Source organism: Anastrepha ludens, chromosome X (genome assembly GCF_028408465.1).
Source record: "Anastrepha ludens isolate Willacy chromosome X, idAnaLude1.1, whole genome shotgun sequence".
Taxonomy (NCBI): Eukaryota; Metazoa; Arthropoda; class Insecta; order Diptera; family Tephritidae; genus Anastrepha; species Anastrepha ludens.
Genome location: NC_071503.1, coordinates 96640227 through 96655351, shown reverse-complemented (window position 1 = coordinate 96655351; position 15125 = coordinate 96640227). Strand labels below are relative to the sequence as shown.

Sequence of the window (15125 nt, the reverse complement as noted above, 5' to 3'; positions counted from 1 at the left end):
CATGCAACATTTTTATTTCTTCCACTTTCTTGTTTATTAATATGATTTGTGTTCTACATTTGTTTACAATTTCTTCCTTTATATAATGCAGTTTGTGTGCATAAATTTAATAGGTTGGTGGTCAAAACTTTAAGTCTTCTACCATAGAGGTATGGTCGTAAGTAGTTCACACTCCATAATATGGCTAAAAACTCTTTATCTGTTGTTAATTTCGCTCGAGATTATTCAATGTCCTAGATGCAAAACATAACGGGTGTCCTTCCTGCAATAGGTTCGCTCCTATTGGGTAATTCGATGCATCTGTAGTAAGTGTAAATGTTTTCTCGAAATTTGAATATATTAGGATAGGATGAGAGCTAATTAATGCTTTTCATTTTTCAAACGCCCTTATATATGTATTTTGGAGCTTTCGTATTTATCTTTACATCTTTCTTTAGGTACTTTGTTATCGGCTGTGCTACCTTAGCATAGTCTTTTACAAATTTTCTATAGTAATCTGTTTAGCCTAAGAAACTTTTGATTTAATTCTCCGTTTCAGGGATTTTTAATAATTGAATCACTTTTATCTTGTTAGGGTTTGGCTTGAGTCCTTCTTTTGTCAGAATGTGTCCCACAAATTCTGTCTGTTTTTTCATGAAGTTGCATTTGTCAATCTGGATTTTTAAGTTTGTCTGCTCCAGTACTTTACAAATGTCAGTTATAGCCTTAACATGTTCTTTAAGTGAAGTGCTAAATATTAGTATATCATCTAAGTATACTACGCATGTTTTTGTTAATAAATATCTTTTTAAAAGATTCATAACATCCCTATATTCTTCTTCATTTAAATGATCTAGCTGAATTCTATCCAATTCAAATTCGCAACTCTCCAATGTACAAATTTCAAGATTACTGTATGGATTAAAAATAAATTTCGTTATCCTCTGATTAAATGTTATATATCCATCCATCAAATTTATCATCGTATTAAAACAGTTTAGTAAATAATGACATATATATTTTCTTCGTTTTAATTCTGTCAGCTTCCACTTAATTTTCGCATTTCCTGATAGATTAAATTCATCAGGAGAGTCAGTTACTACTTCAAATCTAATAACATCTTTTTTTGTTATTGTACTAAATCAATCGGTTAGTGTAATAAATTTCTTTTGAAATATTTTATATTATTATCAATTAAGCTTAAATTTGCTCCTGTATCTATTATATATTTGTTTTCATTAATTGTAATTGTTCTGACGGGTAAAAAGTGGAGGCTGTTTTTGAAAAAAAAAATATCCTGTTCGTTTTGGCCATTTCCATGTTGATTTACATTACATTGACATAAATTTAACTCCGCATGTCTTGACAGCAATTGTTGATTGATTCCCTGATTCCCTCATTTCGCTTTGGTCTTGCCTAGGTTGACTAAGAGATTTTGGCAGAAATTTGGCCTAGGGTGTCCTACCTGAGCGAGATGTTGGGAATTACCCATCATATGACATTGATTTATTTCCATATTGTTAGTGTTAGGTTGATTCCAGCAATTTTGGCTGAGATTTGGGTTTCCTACCTGAGGAACCCTCTGCAAATTGGCCGAATTATTATTATTATCTCTACTATATTGGGGTCGATATTTTCCTGATTGATTAAAATTGTTATTATAATTTCGTTCCTGATAGTAGCGCGGGTTAAAATTATTCTGACCCTGATAATTGTATCTATTAAAATTATTATTGTTTTTATAATTATTTGTATTTTGATTATGTTAATTATGAGTTGTGCAATGTCGGCTATAATAAAACACTGGTTGCCACTTTTTGCCATCAGATGTTTGCAGCATAACTCCTGCCAGCCCAACACTAGACGCATCGGTATGCACCTCATGCTGAGCGGACGAATCGTAGAGCGCAAGAAGTGGTTCATTGCACAGTTTTTGTATTAACTCAGTAAACGATCGTTGCTGCGCTTCGCCCCACACAAACTTTTATTGTTCTTCTTTACGTAGCAGCTGCGTTATTGGTTTGACTATAAACGAATAGTTGGGCACGAATTTTCGGAAAAATCCAGTAAGACCCAGAAATCTTCGGAGCTCTGTGACGTTTTTAGGCGGCGGAAAATCTGCGATCGCGGCTACTTTACGTTTACCCGGCGTTATACCGTTTCTATTAATTACATGGCCCAAATGCTCAATTTCATTTTTAAGAAATTTACATTTGTCCATGCGCAATGTAAGTCCATAACGTTTTAATATTTTTATAAATTTTTCGAGTCGCTTAAGTCCTTCGTCAATAGTTTTACTTGGAATAATAACGTCATCCAAATATGCTAACACTTCACCGCGCGGCATTTGTGCAATAATTTTATCCATCATACATTGGAACACAGCGGGCGCGTTTACCAGACCGAACGGCATGCGGTTGTATTCGTAGTGGCCGTCAGTAGTTACGAAAGCGGTATATTTTTTTGAGGATTCATCTATTTCAATTTGATGATACCCGGTACGTAGATCAAGCGTTGTAAAAAAATTATTTCCGGCAAGTTGCGCGAACTGTTCTTCCATGATCGGCATGGGATAAGGTCTTTTTATAGTAACTTTGTTTAGACTGCGGTAGTCCACACATAAGCGATGTTCGCCATTCTTTTTTTCGACGAGAACAACTGGCGCGGCGTAAGATGACTCACTCGGTCGAATTATATTGTTGCTCAATAATTCAGATACGATTTCGGAAACGATCGCGCGTTTAGCGAACGGAATACGGTACGGCTTAAGGCAAATTGGTATGTTGATGTTTAATTCGATACTCATTTTTGCAACATCACACTTACCAATTTCAGATAAATTTCTTGCAAAAACATCAGTGTGTTGTGTTAGTAGTTGTTGCAAGCTCTGGCGATCAATTACACTTAAATCATTTGTAACGTCAATTTTATTTATGTCTTCTATGCGGCACTGATCTTGTTCAATAACCAAGCGATTACCCGCGCGGCACAATACGTCTCGTCCCAACAATACGGATTCACACAAGAAATCATCGTCAATGACAGGCATAATAGTTGGATTATTATTACCGTCAATTTCTATTATCGCACTTACAATTTCGGTACTAGCATATTGTCCGTCCGCGAACCCTTTCAATATTGTGAGTTGCTCACGCACGTCTCCGATTTTACGCGCGAATGTTTTACGAATAAGTGTACGACTACTACCAGGGTCCACAAATGCTAGAGTTTCTATACCATTCACTTTGATTGTTTTAACTATTTTACCATCACATGCGCGCTGATCAATTATATTAATGCGGTTTTCAGTTTTTAGATAACAGTCTGCGGTTTTATGCGTTGTGCGTTGGCACTTTTCACAGCGCGACTTCCGTTGTGGCTCGGCACAATTTACGGAATAATGTCCAAATTTAAAGCAGTTATAGCACTTAACTTTTTCGAGTGGTAAAGGTGTTTGTGGCTTTTGATTTTCTGTAACCGCAAACTTTCGATTCGGCGGTTTTTCTATCGACGCGTTTGTTTTGAATACCATTTTAGGTGGCGCGGTTTTCACTTCGTTATAAATATTAAAGTTTATAATGTCACTTAGTAAATCTTGACAATGCGTATAGTTATTAGAAATTTTCTTACGTAAGTCTGAATCATTAATGCCGTTTATAATATGGCGCGCAATACTCGAGTCGGATAACCCACCTTTTGAACCTAAGGCAAGCATGCGGTAATAAAACTCTTGAGCGGACTCATTGTTTTGCCGTTTCGTTTGTGCCATCTTAAGATGCACATCGGCTTCATTTTCGATGCACGGAAAGTTTAGCAGAAATTTATGAACGAATTCTGCCCACGAAATAAACACGTCTTGCAGAGAATCAACCCAATATTTTGCTGATCCCGCATCTTTTGCTGTACGGCAAACAAAAGTGTGTTTTCTCTCCACCCATATACACTTCTCAGATTTTCAACGCGTTTTACGAATTGTTTTGATGTTAACGAACGATCGGACGATGGGTCAAAAACGGGTAAAAGTTCAACAATATCGCGCACATTCTCGTATGGATTGTGATAATTCGGTACTACCGGCGGTGCGCGAACGTAATCGAATGTGCACGGTACTGACGGATTCTGGTACGTTGCATACGGCGCGGATGTCACTGGTGGCACAAATGTCGGTGGGGGGAAAGTCGGTGGTGCTTGCATACAAGCGTGCGAAACATATGCATTTGATTGCGGCACAAACGCGACGTGTCCCGATTGAGAAAATTCGGGGAAATTAACATTGCTGGGCTCTTGAGCGGTTGTCCACAGCGAATGTTGACTATTGTATGCGTTCGGTAATACTTGTGGATGCATCACGGTATATGTACTCGTTACGGTTGGAGCGGACTTTTCCATATTACCAATAACATTTACCGGTGAAGACGATATTGGTGGTACAAAATTATTTGATGTCGTTGTATTTTGTTTTTGTTGTAGCACTAAGTCCGAAAGAGTTTTTTCTAAAGACGATAACCGCTGCATTACAACACTTTGAGTATCACTTTCGCTTTCGGATACATTGTTGTCCATCAACCGTTCAATTAGTTGATTTTTGTTACCCGTTACTGGTAAACCAGCATCACGGCACATCTTTTTTAAATCACATACTTTTCGGCTGCGTAATGGCATTTTGCTTCGGACCAATTTGCGACTTCGAATTTTTTTTCGAACTTTTTCGGTTAGAAATATTTTTCTTCGTTCACTTCACTTCCGGTTTCGGATTATCGATTTCGTTGAATTTCGCAACAACAAAATACACGTACGCGTAGCAAATTTAAACGATTTTGCCAGCGGAGTCTCAATTTAACGGCGCGTTGTCAGCGAAGTCTCAGGCGGTTGCTCATAATCCACTTCTGAAAATTGTCATCTGCCCACGAGTACCTCAGTCACTATAGCCAACTTTTACCAATATAAACACGACTACACTTTTAATGCTATATATATCTCATTTATTTCGTTTTTGTATATCCAAGACCGTATTTCAATTATTTCAATATATTATCCAACTTCGGGTGTTGCCGGTAACGGGTACTACGCTCAACTGGACGGACGTCCACAGGGATGTATTTTTTAAGCTTATGGCAGCGTTGCCACATCAGGTGACAATCGCTATTAACTTTTCCTGGACTATATTGTAACTATGTTCGGATAATTCAGAAAATATTTCTACCTTTCCTTTTACAATATATTTTCTACATATTTCGCCAATTTTACTGAAGTCAGATTCTACTATAAAAATTATTCTATTTCCATGCAACATTTTTATTTCTTCCACTTTCTTGTTTATTAATATGATTTGTGTTCTATATTTGTTTACAATTTCTTTCTTTATATAATGCAGTTTGTGTGCATAAATTTAATAGGTTGGTGGTCAAAACTTTAAGTCTTCTACCATAGAGGTATGGTCGTAAGTAGTTCACACTCCATAATATGGCTAAAAACTCTTTATCTGTTGTTAATTTCGCTCGAGATTATTCAATGTCCTAGATGCAAAACATAACGGGTGTCCTTCCTGCAATAGGTTCGCTCCTATTGGGTAATTCGATGCATCTGTAGTAAGTGTAAATGTTTTCTCGAAATTTGAATATATTAGGATAGGATGAGAGCTAATTAATGCTTTTCATTTTTCAAACGCCCTTATATATGTATTTTGGAGCTTTCGTATTTATCTTTACATCTTTCTTTAGGTACTTTGTTATCGGCTGTGCTACCTTAGCATAGTCTTTTACAAATTTTCTATAGTAATCTGTTTAGCCTAAGAAACTTTTGATTTAATTCTCCGTTTCAGGGATTTTTAATAATTGAATCACTTTTATCTTGTTAGGGTTTGGCTTGAGTCCTTCTTTTGTCAGAATGTGTCCCACAAATTCTGTCTGTTTTTTCATGAAGTTGCATTTGTCAATCTGGATTTTTAAGTTTGTCTGCTCCAGTACTTTACAAATGTCAGTTATAGCCTTAACATGTTCTTTAAGTGAAGTGCTAAATATTAGTATATCATCTAAGTATACTACGCATGTTTTTGTTAATAAATATCTTTTTAAAAGATTCATAACATCCCTATATTCTTCTTCATTTAAATGATCTAGCTGAATTCTATCCAATTCAAATTCGCAACTCTCCAATGTACAAATTTCAAGATTACTGTATGGATTAAAAATAAATTTCGTTATCCTCTGATTAAATGTTATATATCCATCCATCAAATTTATCATCGTATTAAAACAGTTTAGTAAATAATGAAATATATATTTTCTTCGTTTTAATTCTGTCAGCTTCCACTTAATTTTCGCATTTCCTGATAGATTAAATTCATCAGGAGAGTCAGTTACTACTTCAAATCTAATAACATCTTTTTTTGTTATTGTACTAAATCAATCGGTTAGTGTAATAAATTTCTTTTGAAATATTTTATATTATTATCAATTAAGCTTAAATTTGCTCCTGTATCTATTATATATTTGTTTTCATTAATTGTAATTGTTCTGACGGGTAAAAAGTGGAGGCTGTTTTTGAAAAAAAAAATATCCTGTTCGTTTTGGCCATTTCCATGTTGACTTACATTACATTGACATAAATTTAACTCCGCATGTCTTGACAGCAATTGTTGATTGATTCCCTGATTCCCTCATTTCGCTTTGGTCTTGCCTAGGTTGACTAAGAGATTTTGGCAGAAATTTGGCCTAGGGTGTCCTACCTGAGCGAGATGTTGGGAATTACCCATCATATGACATTGATTTATTTCCATATTGTTAGTGTTAGGTTGATTCCAGCAATTTTGGCTGAGATTTGGGTTTCCTACCTGAGGAACCCTCTGCAAATTGGCCGAATTATTATTATTATCTCTACTATATTGGGGTCGATATTTTCCTGATTGATTAAAATTGTTATTATAATTTCGTTCCTGATAGTAGCGCGGGTTAAAATTATTCTGACCCTGATAATTGTATCTATTAAAATTATTATTGTTTTTATAATTATTTGTATTTTGATTATGTTAATTATGAGTTGTGCAATGTCGGCTATAATAAAACACTGGTTGCCACTTTTTGCCATCAGATGTTTGCAGCATAACTCCTGCCAGCCCAACACTAGACGCATCGGTATGCACCTCATGCTGAGCGGACGAATCGTAGAGCGCAAGAAGTGGTTCATTGCACAGTTTTTGTATTAACTCAGTAAACGATCGTTGCTGCGCTTCGCCCCACACAAACTTTTATTGTTCTTCTTTACGTAGCAGCTGCGTTATTGGTTTGACTATAAACGAATAGTTGGGCACGAATTTTCGGAAAAATCCAGTAAGACCCAGAAATCTTCGGAGCTCTGTGACGTTTTTAGGCGGCGGAAAATCTGCGATCGCGGCTACTTTACGTTTACCCGGCGTTATACCGTTTCTATTAATTACATGGCCCAAATGCTCAATTTCATTTTTAAGAAATTTACATTTGTCCATGCGCAATGTAAGTCCATAACGTTTTAATATTTTTATAAATTTTTCGAGTCGCTTAAGTCCTTCGTCAATAGTTTTACTTGGAATAATAACGTCATCCAAATATGCTAACACTTCACCGCGCGGCATTTGTGCAATAATTTTATCCATCATACATTGGAACACAGCGGGCGCGTTTACCAGACCGAACGGCATGCGGTTGTATTCGTAGTGGCCGTCAGTAGTTACGAAAGCGGTATATTTTTTTGAGGATTCATCTATTTCAATTTGATGATACCCGGTACGTAGATCAAGCGTTGTAAAAAAATTATTTCCGGCAAGTTGCGCGAACTGTTCTTCCATGATCGGCATGGGATAAGGTCTTTTTATAGTAACTTTGTTTAGACTGCGGTAGTCCACACATAAGCGATGTTCGCCATTCTTTTTTTCGACGAGAACAACTGGCGCGGCGTAAGATGACTCACTCGGTCGAATTATATTGTTGCTCAATAATTCAGATACGATTTCGGAAACGATCGCGCGTTTAGCGAACGGAATACGGTACGGCTTAAGGCAAATTGGTATGTTGATGTTTAATTCGATACTCATTTTTGCAACATCACACTTACCAATTTCAGATAAATTTCTTGCAAAAACATCAGCGTGTTGTGTTAGTAGTTGTTGCAAGCTCTGGCGATCAATTACACTTAAATCATTTGTAACGTCAATTTTATTTATGTCTTCTATGCGGCACTGATCTTGTTCAATAACCAAGCGATTACCCGCGCGGCACAATACGTCTCGTCCCAACAATACGGATTCACACAAGAAATCATCGTCAATGACAGGCATAATAGTTGGATTATTATTACCGTCAATTTCTATTATCGCACTTACAATTTCGGTACTAGCATATTGTCCGTCCGCGAACCCTTTCAATATTGTGAGTTGCTCACGCACGTCTCCGATTTTACGCGCGAATGTTTTACGAATAAGTGTACGACTACTACCAGGGTCCACAAATGCTAGAGTTTCTATACCATTCACTTTGATTGTTTTAACTATTTTATCATCACATGCGCGCTGATCAATTATATTAATGCGGTTTTCAGTTTTTAGATAACAGTCTGCGGTTTTATGCGTTGTGCGTTGGCACTTTTCACAGCGCGACTTCCGTTGTGGCTCGGCACAATTTACGGAATAATGTCCAAATTTAAAGCAGTTATAGCACTTAACTTTTTCGAGTGGTAAAGGTGTTTGTGGCTTTTGATTTTCTGTAACCGCAAACTTTCGATTCGGCGGTTTTTCTATCGACGCGTTTGTTTTGAATACCATTTTAGGTGGCGCGGTTTTCACTTCGTTATAAATATTAAAGTTTATAATGTCACTTAGTAAATCTTGACAATGCGTATAGTTATTAGAAATTTTCTTACGTAAGTCTGAATCATTAATGCCGTTTATAATATGGCGCGCAATACTCGAGTCGGATAACCCACCTTTTGAACCTAAGGCAAGCATGCGGTAATAAAACTCTTGAGCGGACTCATTGTTTTGCCGTTTCGTTTGTGCCATCTTAAGATGCACATCGGCTTCATTTTCGATGCACGGAAAGTTTAGCAGAAATTTATGAACGAATTCTGCCCACGAAATAAACACGTCTTGCAGAGAATCAACCCAATATTTTGCTGATCCCGCATCTTTTGCTGTACGGCAAACAAAAGTGTGTTTTCTCTCCACCCATATACACTTCTCAGATTTTCAACGCGTTTTACGAATTGTTTTGATGTTAACGAACGATCGGACGATGGGTCAAAAACGGGTAAAAGTTCAACAATATCGCGCACATTCTCGTATGGATTGTGATAATTCGGTACTACCGGCGGTGCGCGAACGTAATCGAATGTGTACGGTACTGACGGATTCTGGTACGTTGCATACGGCGCGGATGTCACTGGTGGCACAAATGTCGGTGGGGGGAAAGTCGGTGGTGCTTGCATACAAGCGTGCGAAACATATGCATTTGATTGCGGCACAAACGCGACGTGTCCCGATTGAGAAAATTCGGGGAAATTAACATTGCTGGGCTCTTGAGCGGTTGTCCACAGCGAATGTTGACTATTGTATGCGTTCGGTAATACTTGTGGATGCATCACGGTATATGTACTCGTTACGGTTGGAGCGGACTTTTCCATATTACCAATAACATTTACCGGTGAAGACGATATTGGTGGTACAAAATTATTTGATGTCGTTGTATTTTGTTTTTGTTGTAGCACTAAGTCCGAAAGAGTTTTTTCTAAAGACGATAACCGCTGCATTACAACACTTTGAGTATCACTTTCGCTTTCGGATACATTGTTGTCCATCAACCGTTCAATTAGTTGATTTTTGTTACCCGTTACTGGTAAACCAGCATCACGGCACATCTTTTTTAAATCACATACTTTTCGGCTGCGTAATGGCATTTTGCTTCGGACCAATTTGCGACTTCGAATTTTTTTTCGAACTTTTTCGGTTAGAAGTATTTTTCTTCGTTCACTTCACTTCCGGTTTCGGATTATCGATTTCGTTGAATTTCGCAACAACAAAATACACGTACGCGTAGCAAATTTAAACGATTTTGCCAGCGGAGTCTCAATTTAACGGCGCTTTGTCAGCGAAGTCTCAGGCGGTTGCTCATAATCCACTTCTGAAAATTGTCATCTGCCCACGAGTACCTCAGTCACTATAGCCAACTTTTACCAATATAAACACGACTACACTTTTAATGCTATATATATCTCATTTATTTCGTTTTTGTATATCCAAGACCGTATTTCAATTATTTCAATATATTATCCAACTTCGGGTGTTGCCGGTAACGGGTACTACGCTCAACTGGACGGACGTCCACAGGGATGTATTTTTTAAGCTTATGGCAGCGTTGCCACATCAGGTGACAATCGCTATTAACTTTTCCTGGACTATATTGTAACTATGTTCGGATAATTCAGAAAATATTTCTACCTTTCCTTTTACAATATATTTTCTACATATTTCGCCAATTTTACTGAAGTCAGATTCTACTATAAAAATTATTCTATTTCCATGCAACATTTTTATTTCTTCCACTTTCTTGTTTATTAATATGATTTGTGTTCTATATTTGTTTACAATTTCTTTCTTTATATAATGCAGTTTGTGTGCATAAATTTAATAGGTTGGTGGTCAAAACTTTAAGTCTTCTACCATAGAGGTATGGTCGTAAGTAGTTCACACTCCATAATATGGCTAAAAACTCTTTATCTGTTGTTAATTTCGCTCGAGATTATTCAATGTCCTAGATGCAAAACATAACGGGTGTCCTTCCTGCAATAGGTTCGCTCCTATTGGGTAATTCGATGCATCTGTAGTAAGTGTAAATGTTTTCTCGAAATTTGAATATATTAGGATAGGATGAGAGCTAATTAATGCTTTTCATTTTTCAAACGCCCTTATATATGTATTTTGGAGCTTTCGTATTTATCTTTACATCTTTCTTTAGGTACTTTGTTATCGGCTGTGCTACCTTAGCATAGTCTTTTACAAATTTTCTATAGTAATCTGTTTAGCCTAAGAAACTTTTGATTTAATTCTCCGTTTCAGGGATTTTTAATAATTGAATCACTTTTATCTTGTTAGGGTTTGGCTTGAGTCCTTCTTTTGTCAGAATGTGTCCCACAAATTCTGTCTGTTTTTTCATGAAGTTGCATTTGTCAATCTGGATTTTTAAGTTTGTCTGCTCCAGTACTTTACAAATGTCAGTTATAGCCTTAACATGTTCTTTAAGTGAAGTGCTAAATATTAGTATATCATCTAAGTATACTACGCATGTTTTTGTTAATAAATATCTTTTTAAAAGATTCATAACATCCCTATATTCTTCTTCATTTAAATGATCTAGCTGAATTCTATCCAATTCAAATTCGCAACTCTCCAATGTACAAATTTCAAGATTACTGTATGGATTAAAAATAAATTTCGTTATCCTCTGATTAAATGTTATATATCCATCCATCAAATTTATCATCGTATTAAAACAGTTTAGTAAATAATGAAATATATATTTTCTTCGTTTTAATTCTGTCAGCTTCCACTTAATTTTCGCATTTCCTGATAGATTAAATTCATCAGGAGAGTCAGTTACTACTTCAAATCTAATAACATCTTTTTTTGTTATTGTACTAAATCAATCGGTTAGTGTAATAAATTTCTTTTGAAATATTTTATATTATTATCAATTAAGCTTAAATTTGCTCCTGTATCTATTATATATTTGTTTTCATTAATTGTAATTGTTCTGACGGGTAAAAAGTGGAGGCTGTTTTTGAAAAAAAAATATCCTGTTCGTTTTGGCCATTTCCATGTTGACTTACATTACATTGACATAAATTTAACTCCGCATGTCTTGACAGCAATTGTTGATTGATTCCCTGATTCCCTCATTTCGCTTTGGTCTTGCCTAGGTTGACTAAGAGATTTTGGCAGAAATTTGGCCTAGGGTGTCCTACCTGAGCGAGATGTTGGGAATTACCCATCATATGACATTGATTTATTTCCATATTGTTAGTGTTAGGTTGATTCCAGCAATTTTGGCTGAGATTTGGGTTTCCTACCTGAGGAACCCTCTGCAAATTGGCCGAATTATTATTATTATCTCTACTATATTGGGGTCGATATTTTCCTGATTGATTAAAATTGTTATTATAATTTCGTTCCTGATAGTAGCGCGGGTTAAAATTATTCTGACCCTGATAATTGTATCTATTAAAATTATTATTGTTTTTATAATTATTTGTATTTTGATTATGTTAATTATGAGTTGTGCAATGTCGGCTATAATAAAACACTGGTTGCCACTTTTTGCCATCAGATGTTTGCAGCATAACTCCTGCCAGCCCAACACTAGACGCATCGGTATGCACCTCATGCTGAGCGGACGAATCGTAGAGCGCAAGAAGTGGTTCATTGCACAGTTTTTGTATTAACTCAGTAAACGATCGTTGCTGCGCTTCGCCCCACACAAACTTTTATTGTTCTTCTTTACGTAGCAGCTGCGTTATTGGTTTGACTATAAACGAATAGTTGGGCACGAATTTTCGGAAAAATCCAGTAAGACCCAGAAATCTTCGGAGCTCTGTGACGTTTTTAGGCGGCGGAAAATCTGCGATCGCGGCTACTTTACGTTTACCCGGCGTTATACCGTTTCTATTAATTACATGGCCCAAATGCTCAATTTCATTTTTAAGAAATTTACATTTGTCCATGCGCAATGTAAGTCCATAACGTTTTAATATTTTTATAAATTTTTCGAGTCGCTTAAGTCCTTCGTCAATAGTTTTACTTGGAATAATAACGTCATCCAAATATGCTAACACTTCACCGCGCGGCATTTGTGCAATAATTTTATCCATCATACATTGGAACACAGCGGGCGCGTTTACCAGACCGAACGGCATGCGGTTGTATTCGTAGTGGCCGTCAGTAGTTACGAAAGCGGTATATTTTTTTGAGGATTCATCTATTTCAATTTGATGATACCCGGTACGTAGATCAAGCGTTGTAAAAAAATTATTTCCGGCAAGTTGCGCGAACTGTTCTTCCATGATCGGCATGGGATAAGGTCTTTTTATAGTAACTTTGTTTAGACTGCGGTAGTCCACACATAAGCGATGTTCGCCATTCTTTTTTTCGACGAGAACAACTGGCGCGGCGTAAGATGACTCACTCGGTCGAATTATATTGTTGCTCAATAATTCAGATACGATTTCGGAAACGATCGCGCGTTTAGCGAACGGAATACGGTACGGCTTAAGGCAAATTGGTATGTTGATGTTTAATTCGATACTCATTTTTGCAACATCACACTTACCAATTTCAGATAAATTTCTTGCAAAAACATCAGTGTGTTGTGTTAGTAGTTGTTGCAAGCTCTGGCGATCAATTACACTTAAATCATTTGTAACGTCAATTTTATTTATGTCTTCTATGCGGCACTGATCTTGTTCAATAACCAAGCGATTACCCGCGCGGCACAATACGTCTCGTCCCAACAATACGGATTCACACAAGAAATCATCGTCAATGACAGGCATAATAGTTGGATTATTATTACCGTCAATTTCTATTATCGCACTTACAATTTCGGTACTAGCATATTGTCCGTCCGCGAACCCTTTCAATATTGTGAGTTGCTCACGCACGTCTCCGATTTTACGCGCGAATGTTTTACGAATAAGTGTACGACTACTACCAGGGTCCACAAATGCTAGAGTTTCTATACCATTCACTTTGATTGTTTTAACTATTTTACCATCACATGCGCGCTGATCAATTATATTAATGCGGTTTTCAGTTTTTAGATAACAGTCTGCGGTTTTATGCGTTGTGCGTTGGCACTTTTCACAGCGCGACTTCCGTTGTGGCTCGGCACAATTTACGGAATAATGTCCAAATTTAAAGCAGTTATAGCACTTAACTTTTTCGAGTGGTAAAGGTGTTTGTGGCTTTTGATTTTCTGTAACCGCAAACTTTCGATTCGGCGGTTTTTCTATCGACGCGTTTGTTTTGAATACCATTTTAGGTGGCGCGGTTTTCACTTCGTTATAAATATTAAAGTTTATAATGTCACTTAGTAAATCTTGACAATGCGTATAGTTATTAGAAATTTTCTTACGTAAGTCTGAATCATTAATGCCGTTTATAATATGGCGCGCAATACTCGAGTCGGATAACCCACCTTTTGAACCTAAGGCAAGCATGCGGTAATAAAACTCTTGAGCGGACTCATTGTTTTGCCGTTTCGTTTGTGCCATCTTAAGATGCACATCGGCTTCATTTTCGATGCACGGAAAGTTTAGCAGAAATTTATGAACGAATTCTGCCCACGAAATAAACACGTCTTGCAGAGAATCAACCCAATATTTTGCTGATCCCGCATCTTTTGCTGTACGGCAAACAAAAGTGTGTTTTCTCTCCACCCATATACACTTCTCAGATTTTCAACGCGTTTTACGAATTGTTTTGATGTTAACGAACGATCGGACGATGGGTCAAAAACGGGTAAAAGTTCAACAATATCGCGCACATTCTCGTATGGATTGTGATAATTCGGTACTACCGGCGGTGCGCGAACGTAATCGAATGTGTACGGTACTGACGGATTCTGGTACGTTGCATACGGCGCGGATGTCACTGGTGGCACAAATGTCGGTGGGGGGAAAGTCGGTGGTGCTTGCATACAAGCGTGCGAAACATATGCATTTGATTGCGGCACAAACGCGACGTGTCCCGATTGAGAAAATTCGGGGAAATTAACATTGCTGGGCTCTTGAGCGGTTGTCCACAGCGAATGTTGACTATTGTATGCGTTCGGTAATACTTGTGGATGCATCACGGTATATGTACTCGTTACGGTTGGAGCGGACTTTTCCATATTACCAATAACATTTACCGGTGAAGACGATATTGGTGGTACAAAATTATTTGATGTCGTTGTATTTTGTTTTTGTTGTAGCACTAAGTCCGAAAGAGTTTTTTCTAAAGACGATAACCGCTGCATTACAACACTTTGAGTATCACTTTCGCTTTCGGATACATTGTTGTCCATCAACCGTTCAATTAGTTGATTTTTGTTACCCGTTACTGGTAAACCAGCATCACGGCACAT

The 15125-nt window shown here is 37.1% G+C and overlaps 3 protein-coding genes across 3 annotated transcripts; all 3 read right to left on the bottom strand.

Moving 5' to 3' along the window:
• Positions 1–1963: 1963 nt before the first annotated feature.
• On the bottom strand, positions 1964–4602 carry LOC128870397 (uncharacterized). The gene is made up of 2 exons (XM_054113012.1): positions 3972–4602; positions 1964–3879 (listed from the first exon to the last, which is right to left on the bottom strand). The coding sequence occupies exons 1-2, from the start codon at positions 4600–4602 to the stop codon at positions 1964–1966; spliced, it is 2547 nt and encodes an 848-aa protein (XP_053968987.1).
• Positions 4603–7225: 2623 nt separating this feature from the next.
• On the bottom strand, positions 7226–9864 carry LOC128870396 (uncharacterized). Its single transcript, XM_054113011.1, has 2 exons — positions 9234–9864; positions 7226–9141 (listed from the first exon to the last, which is right to left on the bottom strand). The coding sequence occupies exons 1-2, from the start codon at positions 9862–9864 to the stop codon at positions 7226–7228; spliced, it is 2547 nt and encodes an 848-aa protein (XP_053968986.1).
• A 2622-nt stretch (positions 9865–12486) lies between these two features.
• Positions 12487–15125, bottom strand: LOC128870395 (uncharacterized). Its single transcript, XM_054113010.1, has 2 exons — positions 14495–15125; positions 12487–14402 (listed from the first exon to the last, which is right to left on the bottom strand). The coding sequence occupies exons 1-2, from the start codon at positions 15123–15125 to the stop codon at positions 12487–12489; spliced, it is 2547 nt and encodes an 848-aa protein (XP_053968985.1).